Source organism: Carcharhinus amblyrhynchos, unplaced genomic scaffold (genome assembly GCF_965287045.1).
Source record: "Carcharhinus amblyrhynchos unplaced genomic scaffold, sCarAmb.v2.hapA chromosome_327, whole genome shotgun sequence".
In the NCBI taxonomy this organism is placed as follows: Eukaryota; Metazoa; Chordata; class Chondrichthyes; order Carcharhiniformes; family Carcharhinidae; genus Carcharhinus; species Carcharhinus amblyrhynchos.
This window is the reverse complement of record NW_027650067.1, coordinates 84,360-103,688: the sequence shown is the minus strand read 5'-3', so window position 1 is coordinate 103,688 and position 19,329 is coordinate 84,360. Positions and strand designations below refer to the sequence as shown.

Below are 19,329 nucleotides of genomic sequence, written 5' to 3'. Positions count from 1 at the left end.
AGTTGGCCTGGTGTTTATTGCTCATACCTCATTGCCCCTGAGGAGGAGGTGGACTTTCTCCTCCAAACGCTGGAGTCTATGTGGTGGAGTGTCTGAGTTGGACTATTTCAGCGAGATGTTCAGAGTCAACTCCAATGGTGTGAGCCTGGGGTTGGGTATAGACCCAGGGTAGGTCCCGATCGGGGTGTAGGCGGGTAGGACTACCTGTTTGTAGTTTTGGGGTTGATGTGTGGAGGGGAGGCCTGGATGTGCAAAATCGAGCGTTTGACCTCGCAGAAGAACCATCTTGCAGGATTGTCATGTTGCTGTCCTACCTCAACTTGGCAAATGCTTTGTGTGAAGCAGGGATCCCTCAGAGAACAGAACAGAGACCCAACAGGAGCTCCAACACACTGGGCACCTTACCTGGGGGCCCTGGGGGGCCCGGTGGTCCCGGTGATCCTCTCTGACCTTCCCTCCCCGGAGCACCCGAGAGCGAGAATCCAGCATTTCCCTTCTCACCTTTCTGACCTCGTTCACCTACCAATCCTGGAGGACCCTTCATGCCCGGCACAGAGGGACCTGGGGCGTAAGTGAAAAACAAACGGATTAATTTGATTGTAAGTTTATCCGGGGATAAACAGAAAGTGCAGCTCAAGAAACTGGTCACAAGTACAGGAATGATCTTGAGACCAGACCGATGTGCAAACTCGGAGCAGGAGGCCATTCAGCCCCTCTAGCCTATACCACCATTCAATAATATCATAGCTGACCTGACAGGAACCTCAATCCAACATGCCTAACGACCCCCTGATAACCTTTCACCCCCTCGCTTCCCAAGAATCCATCCACCTCTACCTCATAAATACTCAGACTCTCTGCTTCCACTGCCTTTTCAGGGAGAGAATTCCAGAGATTCTCTATCCCCTGAGAGAAATAATCTCATCTCATCTCCGTTTTAAATGGGCAAAGCCTTATTTTTAATCAGTGACCCCGAGTTCTGGATTCTCCCACAAGAGGAAACATCCTCTTCCCATCCATCCGGTCAAATCCCCTCGGGATTCTATATGTTCCAATCAAATCGCCTCTTACTCTTCTCAACTCCAGTGAATACAAACCCAGCCTGACCAACCTTTCCTCATAACACAACCCTCCCCATCCCAGGAATTAGTCTGGTAAACCTTCTCTGAACTGTTTCTAACACAATTACATCTTTCCTTAAACAAGGAAACTGATAACTGTACCCAATACTCCAGATCTGCTCTCACTGACACCCTATACAACTGAAGCATAACCTCCCCAATGTTGCAATCAGTTCCCCTCACAATAAATGATAATATTCTATGAGCTTTTCTAATTACTTGTTGTATTTGTATATTAATCTTTTGTGATTCATGTACTAGGACACCCAGATCCCTCTGCATCTCAGCGCTCTGCAATCTCTCCCCATTCAGATAATACGCTTGCTTTTTATTCTATGCCAACATGGACACTTTCAGAATTTTCCACATTATATTCCTCTTGTCGGTTCTTTGCCCACTCACTGAACTTCTCTATGGGTAGAATTTTACAAGAGAAAGAATCCAGCTGGTGTGAAAATGGAGGAGTTGCAGATCCATTTTTTTTCGGTGAGTTTTTAGCCCAATCTTGTGCAGATAGAGCATTAAAAATAAGTGAGGCTGTTTTCAGCTGTTCCAGGCAGTAGGCGGGGCTTCACTCACCAGCCAGCAGTAGAGGGAGCTACTGCGCATGTGTAGCCTTCTTATACCCACTTCACAACTTACTGTTTCAACTATCTGTGTGTCATCAACAAAGTTAGCAACCATTCCTTCATCCAAATCATCTCTATAAATTGTAAAACGTTGGGGCCCCAGTACGGATCCCTGTGTACAACACTCGTTACCATCCAGAGGATGATCCATTTCTGCCAAATTTCTGGCTGTTTTATCCATGCCAATATGTTACCTCCGACACTGTGAGATTTTATTTTCCGCAATAGCTTTTGACGTGGCAGCTTATCTAATCCCTTATGGAAATCTAAGGTCAGTACATCCATCAGTTCTCCTTTATCCACAATACAGGTTACTTTCAACCAACTTCAATACACAGATTAAACATGATTTCCCTTTCACAAAACCATATTGACTCTGCCTGATTATCTTAAACTTATCTAAATGCCCTGCTATTACTTCTTTAAAATGGCTTCTAACACTTTTTTGTACGACAGATGTTAAGCTAACTGGTCTGTAGCATCCTGCTTTCTGTCTCCCTCCCTTTTTGAATAGGGAGTTATATTTGCTATTTTCCAAACTAATGGGACCTTTTCCCGATTATAGGAAGTTTCTGAAAATTAAAACTAGCCGTCTCACTAGACACTTCTTCCAAGCTCCCAGGGTGAAGTCCATCTGGACCTTGGACACCAGTTTCTTTTAGAAGTTTATTCCCTTCTCAAAGTTACAAAGCCAATGTGCAGGGTGGGCAGGGCGAGCTCTTAATCCATCTCCTTGCTGCCTCAAAGAACAATTCCAATCCATGGTCCCTATGGGAGATACATTCAGGATCCAGGCTGAGAAGACGAGGCATTGAACCTGATCTTGGGCTCGATCTGATTTTTGAGAGTTCTGCGATCTCTCTCCATTCGGATAATCTGTTGTTCTTCCAGCCCAGGTGGACAGTTCATATTTTCCCACATTATACTCCCTCTGCCAAACTTCTGCTCACTCACTTAACCTGCCTATGCCTCTCTGCTGACAGATTCTTTACGCCCCCTTCACAACTTATTTTCCCACTTGTTATCAGCACAATATCACTAATCACTATTCCACCACAGGAGTTTCACACTCTTTTACCTGGAGGACCTGGTAGTCCAGAAAGACCGGGGAGGCCTGAAGGGGAAAGAAAAGGAACAAGTGTTTTAATTACGTTGAGAATTTCTCAGTTGATTTTGATTTGCATCGAACGTGGTGGTTGCTTACCTGGAAGGCCTTGTTCACCTTGCAGCCCAGGTGGGCCTGGATCGCCTGGTTCACCCTGAGTCCCATAAACAATGTTTCCTTGTGCATCGATGATCTGGAACAGGAAATGGCTCATTAGTGAGCGGTCAGTGGAGAAAGAGGAGTTAGTATTCAGTCGGGTCAAAGATGTTCTTTGCTGGAATCCCAGTTTAAACACTGTGGTTCTGAGTGTGACTGTCACTGTCAGAATCCTGGCCTGTTGGACAGGCTTCCAGACAGACAGTGCAGTGGGGGTGAAGACGCAGCATAAAGTATTCATGGGCCCAGTGGGGAAAGGGTAAACAGGCAGGAGGAGCAGGAGCGGGGTAGAGATTAGAGAGGGAGACACCAATCGATGGAGCGGGGAGAGAAAGTCTGGGGTCCTGCGGTGAGGGGAGGTCAGAGGACTTTGGGGAGGGAGTGTAATAACAGGAATTGGGATGGGCCTTTCAGATTCCCCATGGAAAAGTGTCAGGGGAGCGTGGGTAAGGCATTGGTTGTGATGTGGGGGTGGGGCAACCTCTGGTCAGGGGGATTCTCAGCCAGGCTTAAATACACAGTCCAATATCTCAGTTAATGCACAGTCCAATACCCACAGCAAATACACAGTCCAGCACCCTTAGTAAATACACAGTCCAATATATAATATATTATATAATATATATACATAATATAATATAATATATAATATATATATAATAGGACTAGGGGGCACAGCCTCAAGATAAAGGGGGGGCGGTTTAGAACGGAGTTGAGGAGGAACTTCTTCACTCAAAGGGTGGTGAATCTCTGGAATTCTCTGCCCGTTGAAGTGGTGGAGGCTGCCTCGCTAAATATTTTTAAGACGCGGGTTGATGGGTTTTTGATAAGAGAGGGGATTAAGGGTTATGGGGAGAGGGCGGGAAAGTGGAACTGAGCAGCGACAGATCAGCCATGATCTTATTGAATGGCGGGGCAGGCTCGAAGGGCTGGATGGCCTACTCCTGCTCCTATTTCTTATGTTCAATATCCACAGCAAATACACAGTCCAGCACCCTTAGTAAATACACAGTCCAATACTTCAGTTAATACACAGTCCAATACCCACAGTAAATACACAGTCCAGCACCCTGTAAGTACAGTCCTTGATACCTTCGGTAAATACGCAGTCCAATAACACGGTATTTTTTCCAGATACTCACAATGCCAGGGGGTCCATCAATTCCACGACTTCCTTTCTCTCCCTTGGGAAGAGAAACAGGTTGATTATTTACAAAAGCAGCCAAAGGAAAGCAGGTTAATTTACTGATCCGATATTTGTGAAAGTTTAGGGACTGGTTAGTGGGTGCGAAATCTCTTTGTGGTTAATTTTAGAATCTCTCCTCTTCAATCTGACTATCTTTAACCAGCAGGTTTTTCTGAAATTCTTTCCTGAGGTGTGGGTGTCACTGGCTAAGCCCACATTCATTGGCCATCTCTAATTATCCTTTCAAAAGGGTGGTGGAGAGCAGCTTTGGTGTAGGTACATCCACAGTGCTGTTAGGAAGGGAGCTTGAGGATCTCTTTACCCAGAGAGAGAGTGAAGGCAGGGAGAGATAGTCCCAGCAAAGTGTTGTTAGGTTCTCCATGTCCCTTATCTCATCAGAACCATAGGAGAATGTGGTTAAACTCCCAGGAATTTTACACCAATAATATGCCAGATATTGGTCAACAGTTGTGGCAATCCTCTGCCACATTTAACAGTACTGAATGGTAAATGGTCCAAGTATCCATCCCCCCCACCCTCTCTTCCCTCCATTCCACCCTCCCCCCATCTCTCCCTTTCTTCCTTCTCTCCCTCTATCCAACCAAAGGAATTTAATCAAACTCCTTACCTTTGGACCGTCCTGTCCCGGGTACCCCGGTTCCCCCGGGAGACCTGGTTGACCCTGTAAAATAAACCAAAGCAAGAGTCAACTTCTCACTTTCCACCCACAGCTGTGAAGAATAATATTCAGCTATCTTTCTCCGCTGATATTTAACCACATTGTGACGTCCACTCAGCATCTACTCACCTCTCCCACAGAAACCAAGCTTTAAGGATTTAAACAACTGAAATAAAGGAAGCCCCCCTCCCAACCTCCCCCCACCCCACACCCTCGCACCTCCATTAAAAGCTAGCACCACTCGATCAACACTGCTCCATCAATCAACAGTGCCCAAGGGACACCCCCACCTTGCTCTCGGATGGAGGTGGGGGGGGGGGGGGGGGAGTGGGGGAGGGGGGGGGCGCAATGGCCCCCAGTTCCACCGGCAAGGCCACCAAGACTGTTTCCCGATCTTGGGGAGCAGGTTTCCTCCTCGCCCGAGAGAACCTGAATGATTGAGGCTTGCTCACGCCGTGGAAATTCGAATGTAAATATACTGAGATAAACAATTCTGCCTCTCGCCCATTTCCAGCGGGAGACTGACCCGCGAGGTGGCGAGGGCCGAGAAATCGGGCGATTCCGCCGGCTCGCTCTGCCCATCGGTGGGCAGGAAAGCTGGTAAAATTCCACCCAGTGTGGGCACGGGTGAAGGTTCCTGTCGAAAAGAAAGGCTTTCTGTGTGTTATAACCAGGGCCCGCAGGCTGGCCAGGGGCCTGATTCAGGATTTAATACAAAGCAAACTTACAACACGGCCAGGGAATCCAAGATCACCGTCTTTCCCAGGCTTCCCCTGTGAAATATGGAAGATGTAATCATTAACCATAACTGGTAACTATTAACTCTAATAACTGACTAGCACCTTGAATGTTAGGATGTTTCAAGTGCTCCAAATAGTGTTTAAAGGTTTCCGGCCTTCACTCCCTCCCCAGGCACTGCCTCCCAGATCCCCACCGCCCTCCGAGTGGAAAGGTTTTTTTCTCAAATCCCCTCTGAATCCCCTGCCCCTCACCCTAATGCCCCCTCGTGATTGACCCCTCAGCCAAGGTGAACAGCTGCTCCCTATTCGCCCTGTCCATGCCCCTCATAATCTTATACCCCTCAATCATACCCCCCCTCAGCCTCCTCTCCTCTAGGGAACACAATCCATGTCTATCCAGTCTCTCCTTATAGTTCCAGTGCCCCATCCAGGGCCACCTCCTGGGGAATCTCCTCTGAACCCCCTCTAACACTACCTCAGCCTTCCTACTCCACACCAAGTGAGTTTGGCTGTGAGCTGCCCTCAGATATGGCCTTGTCCCAAATTCAGAGCAGTAGCTCAGCACCACCTTCCCCGGCTACCAAAGGCTGGACAATAAGTGTCAACATTGGTTGTAAAGGTGCCATCCACAGGCTGAGGGTGAAGCGAAAACAGATCCGTACTCACCCGTTTACCCGGCTCTCCCACATCCCCTTTCTCACCCTTCATCCCGACACTCGAATGTCCCTGTGGAAACGGGAGGATTCACTGGGAATCAGTCACATTCCTAAAGCTGGACAAACAGAATTCAAACATGCCTGCCTGGATTCCGGGGATGGGCGAGGTTTGAGGGAGGGCAAGGTTCGAGGGAGGGTGAGGTTCGAGGTGTGGCTTTCTCCGTTTGCCTCGTGCGGTACTGATCAAACCTCGGGCAGACGTGCCGGTAAAATTCCGCCCTCTGGGTGCGTGTCACTGACGGACCAGGTTGACATCCCAGGAATGCAGACCAGGCTGGTTGTGAATGTTACAATTCCTTCCATCTTATTTGAGACAAAGACACTCGCTCTACAGCCAAGAACTTTCAACACCAGACACGTCAGCTGGAATTTTCCAGACATTCACGCTGGTGGATTTTCCGGTTCTGCCGCAGCGAGCTGGGATTTGGCTGAGCACCAAATTCCCAATCCTTGCTTGCAGCGGAAGTGGGATGTGAATGGCCAAAGAATTCCAGCCATAATCCATATGGAATTCCATAGTCTGTGATTCAATGAACCAACTCTGTCACATTGGAAAATTACAGAAAAAAATTCTGTGATCCCAAACAGTTGGAAAAGAGTCAATGGGGTAAATCTTCTTTCTCCACAGAAACTGCCTGAGCTGCTGAGTCTATCCGGCATTCTCTGTTTCTATATTACAGAAACCACATTGTCACGTACCTGTTTACATAGAAATTTTGCATTTAGACGGTGGCCAGGATTTTACAACCTCACTTGAGCGAGTCTGATAAAATCCCGCCCGGGACCGATGAAAAATTCCGCCCTGTGAGCCGCTCCCACCCCGATTCCGGTGGAAAAATTCCAGCCGGTGTCTTCAATGCGAGGGGTCGATGTGAAAAGTGGAAGGGAGGATGAGACGCCTGCCGCCATGAGAATTTTAATCTCAGAGTAATCGTGGAACTCACCGGGCTGCCTGGAAAACCCCGAGGCCCTGGTTCTCCCTTATCGCCTTTCTCACCCTGGAAATCAGAGCGTTTATTTTCAGTGTTTGTGCAATATAAAATATTCCAGTTCAATATAGACACAGTATTTTTAACAGAGTGAGGTGTCCCTGTCAGCTTCACAGGAGTTTCCCAAATTGAATTGCGTAGAGCAGGTCACCAAACTCTCCATCAGAGAAATCCGTTTGAGGGCATCTTGAAGGAGGAGCGTCAGGCTGACAGAGAGATTTAGGGAGGGAATTTCAGAGCTCAGGGAACAGGCATGAAGACACCGCCATCAACGACGGAACGTTCAAAACCGGGGAATTCTGAAGGAACAGGAAAGGTACAGAGATCTCAGAGAGTGGAGGCTGTGGAGTGGTTTGGAAATGCGGATTGCTGGACTGGAGGCTGGCGTTACACAGGGTGACGGGTGAACAGGAATCAGTGCAAATAATCATCGAGGCAGCAGGACCTTTCTGTAAGGATTGCGCCCATCACCCGAAGGTGATCGGAATCCCAGCCCTCTGTGTAATACAAGCTGATCTCTCCTGCTGCTGAAATTATTGGTGAATTACATTGTGCACACCAAAAAGGATCGGGAATTCAGGGTGTAAATATTCCACGATTCAGAAACTGGTAACAGTCAGTGAATAAGAAAGTTCAAATACTCAAACCATTCCCTTTCGACAGACTGGGGAGGGAATAGTTGGGTGAAACCAGCAGTGATTGAACTGAACGTGTATTCAATGTGAAAGGGAGTTCTGAGGGGGATGTGATTACTGTTGTTAAGATTCTAGAAGGATGAGATAATGTTGACCAGGACAAACTGTCTCACTTTGTCCAGAACCAGAGGAACTGGTTTGCGTTGGAAAGGATTCATCTGCAGGAACCTTAGCCCAGATCTTTCAGGAGTGATGCTCCTCCTCACCCCCCCTGCTTTGTGCTGTGATTCTCTGGGAGTGTGAGCCGATAGCAGCACCGTCACGGCAACTGCTCCTCTGACAGCTCAGTGAAGAATGGGACCAACAGTCTGTCTCCGTAACCAGTCAGGATTAAAAATCGAGAAAGAAACAGAGGGACATCGGGAAGGGAAACGGGATGAACTCGAGTCAAATCGAGGACAGAAAATGAAATAAGGAGGGAAAGGGTGATTGAATTAAGAAAGGGGAAATCGGCACAAAGGAAAAGAACATTTTAAATGTAAACTTTTTATCAATGGTTAAGAATAATTGACAACCTGCTGACCAAAGGGCCATTAGATAAAGGAGCAGAATTAGGCCACTCGGCCCATCGAGGCTGCTCTGCCATACTGGAATGGGATTGCAAAGCTCCAGTTAAATTCAGTGTCAGATTAAATGGAGATCGGATGGATAATTCTCAGTGGATGATTTGTTCACACAGAGGTTCATTGTGACCAGTTTGAGCTTTAAGTTAACATTCTGTCTTTGATAATTCCAGCCATGATTGATCCAATACCTCGGGTTTGTTTCTGTACAGGACGGAAGAGACCAATCATTCACTGAGATTGGTAAATGTTGTGGGTTTAATTATTAAGACGAGGTTCATAATAACAATTACACACGGGGAAGAAAGTGTGAGTGACTTGGAAGAAAACACAACTGTTCTGATTGGCAAGTTTACTGACGATGCGAGGATTGTTGGAGTTGCAGATTGTGATGAAGATTGTCAGAGAACACAGCAGGATATAGGCTGGAAAACTGGGCGGAAACATGACAAATGGAATTCAATCTGGACAAGTACATGGTTATCCACTTTGGTAGAAATAATAGTAGGAGGGATTATTATTTAAAGGGCGAAAAACTGCAGCATGCTACGGTGCAGAGGGACCTCGGGGTCCTTGTGCATGAGTCACAAAAACCCAGTCTGCAGGTGCAGCAGGTGGTCAAGAAGGCGAATGGGATGCTGGCCTTCATAGCGAGGGGGATTGAATATAAAAGTAGGGAGGTCTTGCTGCAGCTGTATAGGGCGTTGGTGAGGCCGCAGCTGGAGTACTGTGTGCAGTTTTGGTCGCCGCACTTGCGCAAGGATATTTTGGCCTTGGAGGGAGTGCAGAGGAGGTTCACTAGGCTGATACCGGAGATGAGGGGGTTGGACTATGAAGAGAGACTAAATAGACTGGGTCTGTACCCGTTGGAGTTTAGAAGGCTGAGGGGGGATCTTATCGAGATGTATAAGATAATGAAGGGGATGGATAGGGTAGAGGTAGAGAGATTCTTCCCACTTAGAAAGGACAGCAGGACTAGAGGGCACAGCCTCAAGATAAGGAGGCTGCAGTTTAGATCGGAGTTGAGGAGGAACTTCTTCACTCAAAGGGTGGTGAATCTCTGGAATTCTCTGCCCGTTGAAGTGGTGGAGGCTACCTCGCGAAATATATTTAAGTCACAGGTAGATAGGTTTTTGGTAGGCAAGGGGATTAAGGGTTATGGGGAGAAAGCGGGAAAGTGGAACTGAGCCACGACAGATCAGCCATGATCTTATTGAATGGCGGGGCAGGCTCGAAGGGCTAGATGGCCGACTCCTGCTCCTATTTCTTATGTTCTTAAGTGGTGATGCATTTTGGTAGATCCAACTCTGGTGGGAGGTCTAAAATAAATGGCAGAATTATCAGGAGCACAGACACATAGAGATCTGAGAGTACAGGTCCACAGATCCTTAAAAGTGGCAGTACAGGTGGAAAAGGAGGTGAAGAAAGCATATGACATGCTTGCCTTCATCGGCTAGGACATAGAGTATAGAAGTTGGCAAATTATGTTACAGTTGTATATAACGTTGGTTGGGCCACATTTGGAATAATGTGTCCAATTCTGGTCATCACACTATCAGAAAGATGTGATGGCTTTGAAGGGAGTGCAGAAGTTTACTAGGATGTTGCCTGGTATGGATAAAACTGGAATTGTTTTCCCCGAAAGATGGAGGCTGAGTGGGGGGGGGGGGGGGGGGGGGGGGGGGGCGACTTGATAGAAGTTTATAAAATGAGGGGTATCGATAGGGTGAACAATTGGGAGCTTTTTCCCATGGTGGAAATGACAATTACAAGGGGGGCACAAATTCAAGATAAGGGGGAAAGGTTCAGTGGAACAAAGAACACAGAAAATTACAGCACAGGAACAGGCCATTCGGCCCCGCCAAGCCTGCACCGACCGTGCTGCCCGACTGAACTAAAACCCCCTACCCTTCCGGGGACCATACCCCTCTATTCCCATCCTATTCGTGTACTTGTCAAAACACCCCTTTAAAGTCACAACCGTATCCACTTCCACTCCCTCCCCCCCTGGCAACGAGCTCCAGGCACCCACCACCCTCTGTGTAAAAAATCTGCCTCGTACATCTCCTTTAAACCTTGCCCCTCGCACCTTAAACCTGTGTCCCCGAGTGATTGACTCTTCCACCCTGGGAAAAAGCTTCTGACTATCCACTCTCTCCATGCTCCTCATAATCTTGTAGACTTCTATCAGGTCTCCCCTCAACCTCCTGTGAGAACAAACCAAGTTTCTCCAACCTCTCCTAATGCTCTCCATACCAGGGCAACATCCTGGTAAATCTTTTCTGTCCCCTCTCCAAAGCCTCCACATCCTTCTGGTAGTGTGGGTGACCAGAATTGAACACTATATTCCAAGTGCGGCCTCACTAAGGTTCTATAAAACTGCAACATGACCTGCCAATTTTTAAAACTCAATACCCTGGCCAATGAAGGCAAGCATGCCATATGCCCTTCTTGACTACCTTCTCCACCTGCATTGGCACTTTCAGTGACCTGTGTACCTGTACACCCAGATCCCTCTGCCTATCAATACTCTTAAGGGTTCTGCCATTTACTGTATATTTCCTATCTGTATTAGACCTTCCATTACCTTACATTTGTCTGGATTAAACTCCATCTGCCATCTCTCTGCCCAAGTCTCCAACTGCTCTATATCCTGCTCTATCTTCTGATGGTCCTCATCACTATCTGCAAATCCACCATCATTGTGGATTTGGAGATGTGTGGGGGAAGTTTTTCACACAGTGTGGTGCGGGACTGGAATGTGCTGCCAAGTGAGGTGTTGAAGCAGATACATTAGCCACATTTAAGACTAATCTGGATAGGCACATGGACAAATGGGGATTAGAGGGATACAGGCAGTTGGTCTAGGTAGGACAACATGACCGGCACAGGCTTGGTGGACCGAAGGGCCTGTTCCTGTGCTGTACTGTTCTTTGTCTGAAAACATCAGAGCTGTGTTCCTGTGCTCTGCTCAAAGCAAAAGTGAAACTAAGACAGAATCACATGACACATTTCCCTTCTAGTGATGCCATGCTGCAATCCCTTAGAACAAAATTACAACAAGGATGAGCTTGATGCTGCTGTGGATTTAACTCTCCTGGAAAATGATCCAAACAAAACAATCATTTCAACGAACAAACCTTTTCGCTTATATGGATTCTGGTCGTTTCTCCTGACAGCTCTGCGTCAGGGGGACCGGGGGGTCCCCGAACTCCTGGCTCACCCTGAAAAAACACAAACAAAATGTTTGTCAGAATCGCGAACTCCATCTACAGCAGCCTGACTCCCAGCACAGAAACTCAAATCAGAATCGGAGAAAATATTCCAGCTATTCCCTTGTTCTCCCTCCACTCTCCTCCCTTAACCTTTAGAGTCCCCTTATCACATCCCCTCCCCCTCCGTCTCCCATCCCTCCCCTATCCCCATCGCTCCCTGCTCCATATTCCTCTCCTCCTTCACATTCTCCTAGCCTCAACTCTCCTCCCCACACTCTCCCTCTCCCTCCTCTCCCTTCCCCTCCTCTCTCCCCCTCACCCTCCTTTCCTCCCCTACACAATCCTCCCTCACAGTCTCCCCTCCCCTCCCCCTCCCTCCCTCTCCTCTCCCTCCATCTCCTCTCCCTCCTTGTCCTCTCTCTCTCTCTGTCCCTCCCCCTCCTCCCCACACTCTCCCTCCTTCTCCTCTCTCCCCTCTTTCCCTCTCCCTCCCCTGCCTCCTCCACCTGTCCCTCCTCTCCTCTCTTTCCCCCACACACACTCCTCCCTCACACTCTCCTCCTCTCCCTCACACACCCTCCACCCTCCAGCAGGAAGTTGCACAGGGATCCTGGGCAGGTTTTTATCTGATGTTGATTGGTGTTTATTAGCTGGTGTTTTATTGGGTGAATTGTCCTGTTTGTTTTAAGGAATTCCGACATATCCCTGTGGATTCCTCACCTTCTGACCTTTTGGTCCGTAAAACTGCACTCCCATGTTCCCCTGATGATAAACAGAAAGAGAGTTAATGTGAGTGGCTCGGAGCAAGCTCGGAGAACAGGAATTGGACCAATATCCACATTTCAAACATCACTGATCCCAATCTGAACAACCAATAAAACCCGGATATCACGGAATTCAATACTCACACCTTTCAGTGACTCTCCAATAACAGCAACGCTCACCCTGGGGGTAAGATGTTGATTTATTGAGGCCTCTTCTCTCTACATTCTGCTGGAGAACTTACAGCCGTCAAGAAGGGAAACACAGGAACTAGGAGCAGGAGGAGGCCCATTTGGCCCTTCGTGTCTGCTCTGTCACTCTGATCATGGCTGATCATCAGTAACCCGTCTCCCCCACACCTTTTGACCCCCTCTGTCTGCTGTGTAATATCTAATTACCCCTGGAAACAGTCAATGTTTTGGGGTGAATGGGTATCCTGTTTCTCAGTGTGTTCTGGGAATGTGACCGTCCCCTCGAGGTGACCGAGGGTCAGTCTCTGCCTCAGGGCCTGACTCACCATTGGGTGATTCCACACTCTGAGTCTCCATTGGTCACCCAAGCCAGGTGACCCTTACTCTGCTGTGCTGCCCTTAAAGGGACAGTCACCACACATCTCAAAGACAATCTCCAGGTGTGGCAAGACTCGTGAAGTGGATCGCTGGCTCCAGCATGTTGGAAGGTGTTTGCAAACTGACGGGTTTCCTGCGTGGTGAGGAAGACCGAGCCAGAAAGGCAGCAGCATCCCCACCCCTCACCCCACCCTCACCCCCACCAACCCCACCCCCTGCACCCCAACCCCCATCAGCCCCACCCCCCTCACCCCACCCTCACCCCCACCAACCCCACCCCCTGCACCCCAACCCCCATCAGCCCCACCCCCTCACCCCACCCTCACCCCACCAACCCCACCCCCTGCACCCCAACCCCCATCAGCCCCACCTCCTCACTCCACCCAGCCCAACCTCCCCCAACACCCTCACCCCCAACCCCTCCCCCAACACCCTCACCCCCAACCCCTCCCCCACCACCCTCACCCCCAACCCAACACCCCCAACCCAACACCCCCAACCCCTCCACCCCCACCCTCACCCCCAACCCAACACCCCCAACCCCTCCCCCACCACCCTCACTCCCAACTCAACACCCCCAACCCCCCGCACTCCCAACCCCTCCCCACCACCCTCACCCCCAACCCAACACCCCAACCCCTCCCCCACCACCCTCACTCCCAACCCCTCCCCCACCACCCTCACTCCCAACCCAACACCCCCAACCCCTCCACCCCCAACCCTGCCCGACCGCCCTCCTCACCCTAACTCCACTCCCCCAACACCGCCCCCTCCCCCTGCCCCCTCAGCACTGCCACCCAAAGCTCCTCTTTGAGGATTCTCGCAAGAGCGTCGCGAAGGCCTCAACACTGACTCCTGGGAGACCCGAGCAGTGACGGAGGGAGATGGGCAGGCTGTGTGCCACCACCGCAATCTGGCAGCTTGGCAACAACCGCCAACCACGACAACGATACCCGAGAAGCAGCCGACACACGGCCATTGGAACAGAAACTGCCTCTCAGACACTTCTCTCTCCAGCCTCCAGTGAAACCACCCAATGGTAAGGAATCTGTTCTAAATCTATCAGCTTACACAGAGTGAAGGAAAGCAACAAGAGTAAAAATAATATTCATGTTATCAGTAATATTCAAAATAATATTATCAGCACCATTAATTATGGTATATTAATGGTGCTACATTAACACTATATTAATGTTATAGTTAATATGGATGATATTAATGATGGTGTCTGTAATAAGGGTGTTAATGCAGTCAGTAACAGTAATAACATCGATGATATCCTCGGCTTCGAGCGGAATCCTTTACCTTTGGTCCTGGAGGTCCAGGGATCCTGGAGGGCCCTACAACAACAACAACAACAGCCTTTATTACAGCAGTCTGCATTTATATAGCGTTTTTAATGTACTAAAATATCCCAAGGTGCAGCACAGGAGATTTTATCAAATTCAGACCAATCAACATGAGGCCATATTCAGTACGAGTGACCACAATCCGGGCCAAATGGAGATGTTTTGTGTGAACATTTTAAACGAGGAGAGAGAGATAGAAACAGAGAAACAGGAAAAATAGGAGCTGGAGTAGGCAATTCGAGCCTGCTCTGCTGTTCAACATTATTATTGCTGATTCTCTATCTGAATGCCATACTTCCTCACTCTCCCCATACCCCTCGATACCTTTAGAATCTAGAAACCTATCTGTTTCCTTCCTAAGTATATTCAGGGATTTGGCCTCCACAGCTTTCTGTTGTAGAGAATTCCACAGGCTCATCACCTTCTGAATAAAGACATTTCTCCTCATCTCAGCGCCTACCCCACATCCTGAAACTGTGGCCCCTTGATCTAGACACCCCCTCCGTCAGATGGAACAAAGTACCTGCATCAGTCTATCCAGCCCTGACATGTCATCAACAAACTTGGAAATACCACTTTTGGTTCCCTGATCCAAATCACTGAAAGTTTATTGTGAATAGCTGGGGCCCAACCACTGATCTGTGGGAACCCCGAGCCACCACCTGCCCCTTTGAAAAGGATCCATTTATTCCTACTCTCTGTTTCCTGTTTGCTAACCAAATCTCAATTCATGCCAATATATTATCTCCAATTCCATGTATTTTAATTTTGATTCTAATCTTTGGTGCGGTGCTTTATCAAAGGCTTTCTGAAAATCCAAATGCACCACTTCCACTGGTCCTCCCTTATCTATCCTACTAGTTATACCCTCAAGAAAACATCAGTTGGTTTGTTAAATATAATTTCTCTTCCATTAATCCATGTTGACTTTGACCAATCCCACTGATATTTTCTAAGTGTCCTGTTATCCTTTATAACAGCCCCCACCATTTCCCCTCCCCCTGGCATTGGGCTAACCACTCTGTCATTCCCTGTTTTCTCCCTCCCTCCATTTTTAAATAGCAGGGTTGCCATTTCCAATCTGCTGGGACTGACACATCCATTATTTCTGTGACCACTCCCGTTAGCACCCTGAGATGTAGGGTGTCAGATTCGAGGCGTTTATCAGCTTTCAGCCCCAGTCATTTCTCCAGTATTATTTATTTGGAGATATTGGGGGAATTCCTGTGCAGGCAGCTGAGGAAAAGGTGAACAGGAGGAAATCGTTATCACATTCTCGATCTCGTGACTAAAGTGTAAGAACTAATTTTGTGAGATTTCAGCACCAACGTGGAGCCTCATTCACTGGATCTGTGCATCGGATCCACTGGATCTATATATTGGATCCACTGCATCTGTGCACTGGATCCATTGGACCTGTGCAGTTCTGGGCTGGGATTTGGGATTATGGAAGGAGCACGGATATAAACCTGGCTGCGATTACTGCCTCCAGCCCAACCTCACAACACCCAGATCACCAGGAACGCAACCCGAAACACCAGGAAATACAGCAGGCGATTGGCCATTGCTGCTGGAGCATCACAGAACGGCATTCCCCTGTGGAATGGGAAGATAGTAAAAAATCTGACAACACCAGGTTTTAGTCCAACCTATTTATTTGATAATATACTCGCAAGCTTTCGGGTTAGCCCCTTCGTCAGGTGAATGGAGAGTTCTGGCCTCAGACAGAGCATATAAAGCACAGACAGTTTAGAGATTACTGATTAGAATGCGAATCCTTACACCTAACCTGCTGTTCAAGACCTGAAGTGGCTGACAATGTGAGTGGAAGGAGCACTGATCACAGGTTAAAGAGATGTGTATTGTCTCCAGACAGTACAGTAAGTGAGGTTTTGCAAACCCAGGCAAGTCACGGGGGTTACAGATAGTGCGACATGAACCCAAGATCCCTGTTGAGACCGTCCTCATGTGTGCGGAACTTGGCTATCAGTCTCTGTTCAGCGACTCTGCGCTGTCGTGTGTCGTTGAAGGCCGCCTTGGAGAATGCTTACCCGAAGGTACATTGGGGAGACCATGCAGACGCTACGACAACGGATGAATGAACATCCCAGGCAAGACTGTTCCCTTCCTGTTGGCGAACACTTCAGTGGTCACGGGCATTCAGCCTCTGACCTTCGGGTAAGCATTCTCCAAGGCGGCCTTCACGACACACGACAGCGCAGAGTCGCTGAACAGAGACTGATAGCCAAGTTCCGCACACATGAGGACGGTCTCAACAGGGATCTTGGGTTCATGTCGCACTATCTGTAACCCCCGTGACTTGCCTGGGTTTGCAAAACCTCACTTACTGTACTGTCTGGAGACAATACACATCTCTTTAACCTGTGATCAGTGCTCCTTCCACTCACATTAGTCAGCCACTTCAGGTCTTGAACAGCAGGTTAGGTGTAAGGATTCGCATTCTAATCAGTAATCTCTAAACTGTCTGTGCTTTATATGCTCTGTCTGAGGCCAGAACTCTCCATTCACCTGACGAAGGGGCTAACCCGAAAGCTTGTGAGTATATTATCAAATAAATAGGTTGGACTAAAACCTGGTGTTGTCAGACTTTTTATTGTGTTTACGCCAGTCCAACACCGGCATACCCACATCATGACTACTATCGAATGGGAAGATCCCATTGATCTGGGAACAAGCAGGAGAGCTCTCCACAACATCCTGGGGGGGATCCTGGAGAAGAGGAGGAATAATGGGTTCCCTCCAATAGCCTGTATCTCAGTCAGCACATTCACATTTCTGCCTCATGGCTGGATAATAACCCTCAGAAACTGAAGACCCAAAGGAGAACATGGATCTAACACGGATCAATATTTTCCCGACGTGGAAATATCTTCAGCTACCCGTTCCCCAGTGAAAACCCTCGGCACTGTTCCCTGGAAAGCTGGGTGTGGAATCTGCGCTGTTATTCAGGTCCCTGGGTAATCTGTCCACAAAATAACCTGACCAGAAAGTGCGCCTTCTCATTGGAATTCGGAACAAAGACCCGATGCCCAAAGGGAACCATTCCTGAGGAGTCATCTTTGGATCAAGCACGGAGAGAAACTGACTTCCCGATGGATTTCCGATCAGTGTTCCGGGATGGAGAGGCTCCCCACTGACACTGTAATCAACCAATCAGCTCCTTCAGAGATAATCAAACAGTTCACCATTTGCTGCTCTCGAATTGGACACCGGCTGATGGGATCTCTCCTCCCTCCCTCTCCCTGTGTCACCAGAACCAACACCGAATGCCGGATCACAAACCACTCGGTGTTGGAAATAAGAGACTCACCGGAGGTCCAGGATAGCCAAGTGGTCCAATGGGGCCGATGGTTCCAGGAGTCCCCGGCGAACCCTGTGGTTAAAAGAGACAAAACGTCTGAGGACCGAGGAGGTGAGGGGAGAGGGTCAGACATTGGCTGGTAGGATGGATGTTTCCAGAAAGACTCGGAGACCAAAACTCACCTGTGGTCCCGGGGGTCCGGGGAATCCTCGCTCTCCCTTCAACACTGAAACTCCAGTAATATCACCGGGGTCTCCCTGTTTTAAACAAAATCATCAGAGGGTTAGTGGACCCAAAGTGAACCTTCACCATCAGTGTAGACATAAAACATAAATCTGAAGGATGGCAAGATCTTGGAGACAGAGCAGAGGAGATTCACCAGGATTGAGAGATTTGGCCGAGCATGGAGAGACTGGAGAAGTTGGGAATTTTCCCTTTGGAGCAGGGAGGTTAAGGGGGAGGTTACAGAGAGGGTTTTCATCGAGTTAATAAGGAGAAACGGTTCCCAAGGCAGGACAGTCGATAACCGGAGATTTAAGGGCCAGAACATTCCAGTTGTTCACACCGGCGGGATTCTCCAGTCCCGCTGCACTGAACGCGGATGTGGCTGAGATCAAACTGGAATATTCCACCCAAAATAATTGGTAAAAGAAGCGGGGGGGGAGATGAGGATAATTTATTTGACACGGTGAGTTGTTGTGATCTAGAAGGCACTGCCTGAAGGGCGGTGGAAGCAGATTCAATAATAACTTTCAGAAGGAGGTGGGAATAAGTGGAAATATTTTGCCCGGCTGTGGGGGGAAAGCAGGGAACGGGATTAATCCAATAGAACCAATATAAATTCTCGAACCTCCCCTCGGTTACGGGAACTGCAGAGTTAGATTGTTTGGAAATCACACCGGCTTTAAACACAGCCCGACCCTGGGATCTTCCCGAACGTCGGGAGGGAACCAGAGGCAAACTCAGGTCAAAGAGTGAGGAGAATGTCACTATCTGTGGGAGCAGCCGAGGGGAGCTTGCCCACATTTATAAAACACAATAAATATCAGAGTGCGGTGAATGGTGTCTGGGTGATCACATCGAGGGATAGGGACAGAGGTAGCAAGAGGTATCTGACTGAATGGTGAAGCAGGATTGAAGGACAGAATGGCCTCGTCCTATCCCTCTGGACTGTGCAATGATGAGGTCTCAGTGGGAAGACTGCACGCGATGGGAACATGGATGGGGGACGGAGGGGGAGGGAATATTCCCGATTGGCTCCTCACAAAAAAACTGATAAGTGTGATTGCTTTTTACCTTCATTCCTGGAATTCCGGGTTGTCCCTGGAAAATAACATTGCGGCATTGTGAAAATAACACTCGTGCACTCAGTACTCCCCCTTTACCCCCACAGCGCTCAACCACCCCCACCCCTCCCACACCCCACCTGTCCATCCAACCCCCCCACACACCCCATCAACCCCCCCACACACCCCATCAACCCCCCACACCCCATCAACCCCCCCACACACCCCATCAACCCCCCCCACACCC

General features: G+C 48.7%; 1 protein-coding gene across 1 annotated transcript in view; it reads right to left on the bottom strand.

Annotated features, from left to right (window-relative positions):
* LOC145339106 (uncharacterized) overlaps positions 1 to 19,329 on the bottom strand; it is a 158,924-nt gene that overhangs the window by 55,423 nt on the left and 84,172 nt on the right. Inside the window, exons 8-21 of the mRNA XM_080183542.1 lie at positions 19,093 to 19,119; positions 17,979 to 18,053; positions 17,806 to 17,868; positions 14,431 to 14,487; positions 12,515 to 12,556; positions 11,720 to 11,803; positions 7,277 to 7,330; positions 6,283 to 6,342; positions 5,605 to 5,649; positions 4,826 to 4,879; positions 4,154 to 4,195; positions 2,955 to 3,048; positions 2,829 to 2,864; positions 406 to 561 (exon numbers count right to left, since the gene is read on the bottom strand). Of these exons, the coding sequence (XP_080039668.1) occupies positions 406 to 561; positions 2,829 to 2,864; positions 2,955 to 3,048; positions 4,154 to 4,195; positions 4,826 to 4,879; positions 5,605 to 5,649; positions 6,283 to 6,342; positions 7,277 to 7,330; positions 11,720 to 11,803; positions 12,515 to 12,556; positions 14,431 to 14,487; positions 17,806 to 17,868; positions 17,979 to 18,053; positions 19,093 to 19,119 (889 nt within the window). The remainder of the gene's footprint in view (positions 1 to 405; positions 562 to 2,828; positions 2,865 to 2,954; positions 3,049 to 4,153; positions 4,196 to 4,825; positions 4,880 to 5,604; positions 5,650 to 6,282; positions 6,343 to 7,276; positions 7,331 to 11,719; positions 11,804 to 12,514; positions 12,557 to 14,430; positions 14,488 to 17,805; positions 17,869 to 17,978; positions 18,054 to 19,092; positions 19,120 to 19,329) is intronic.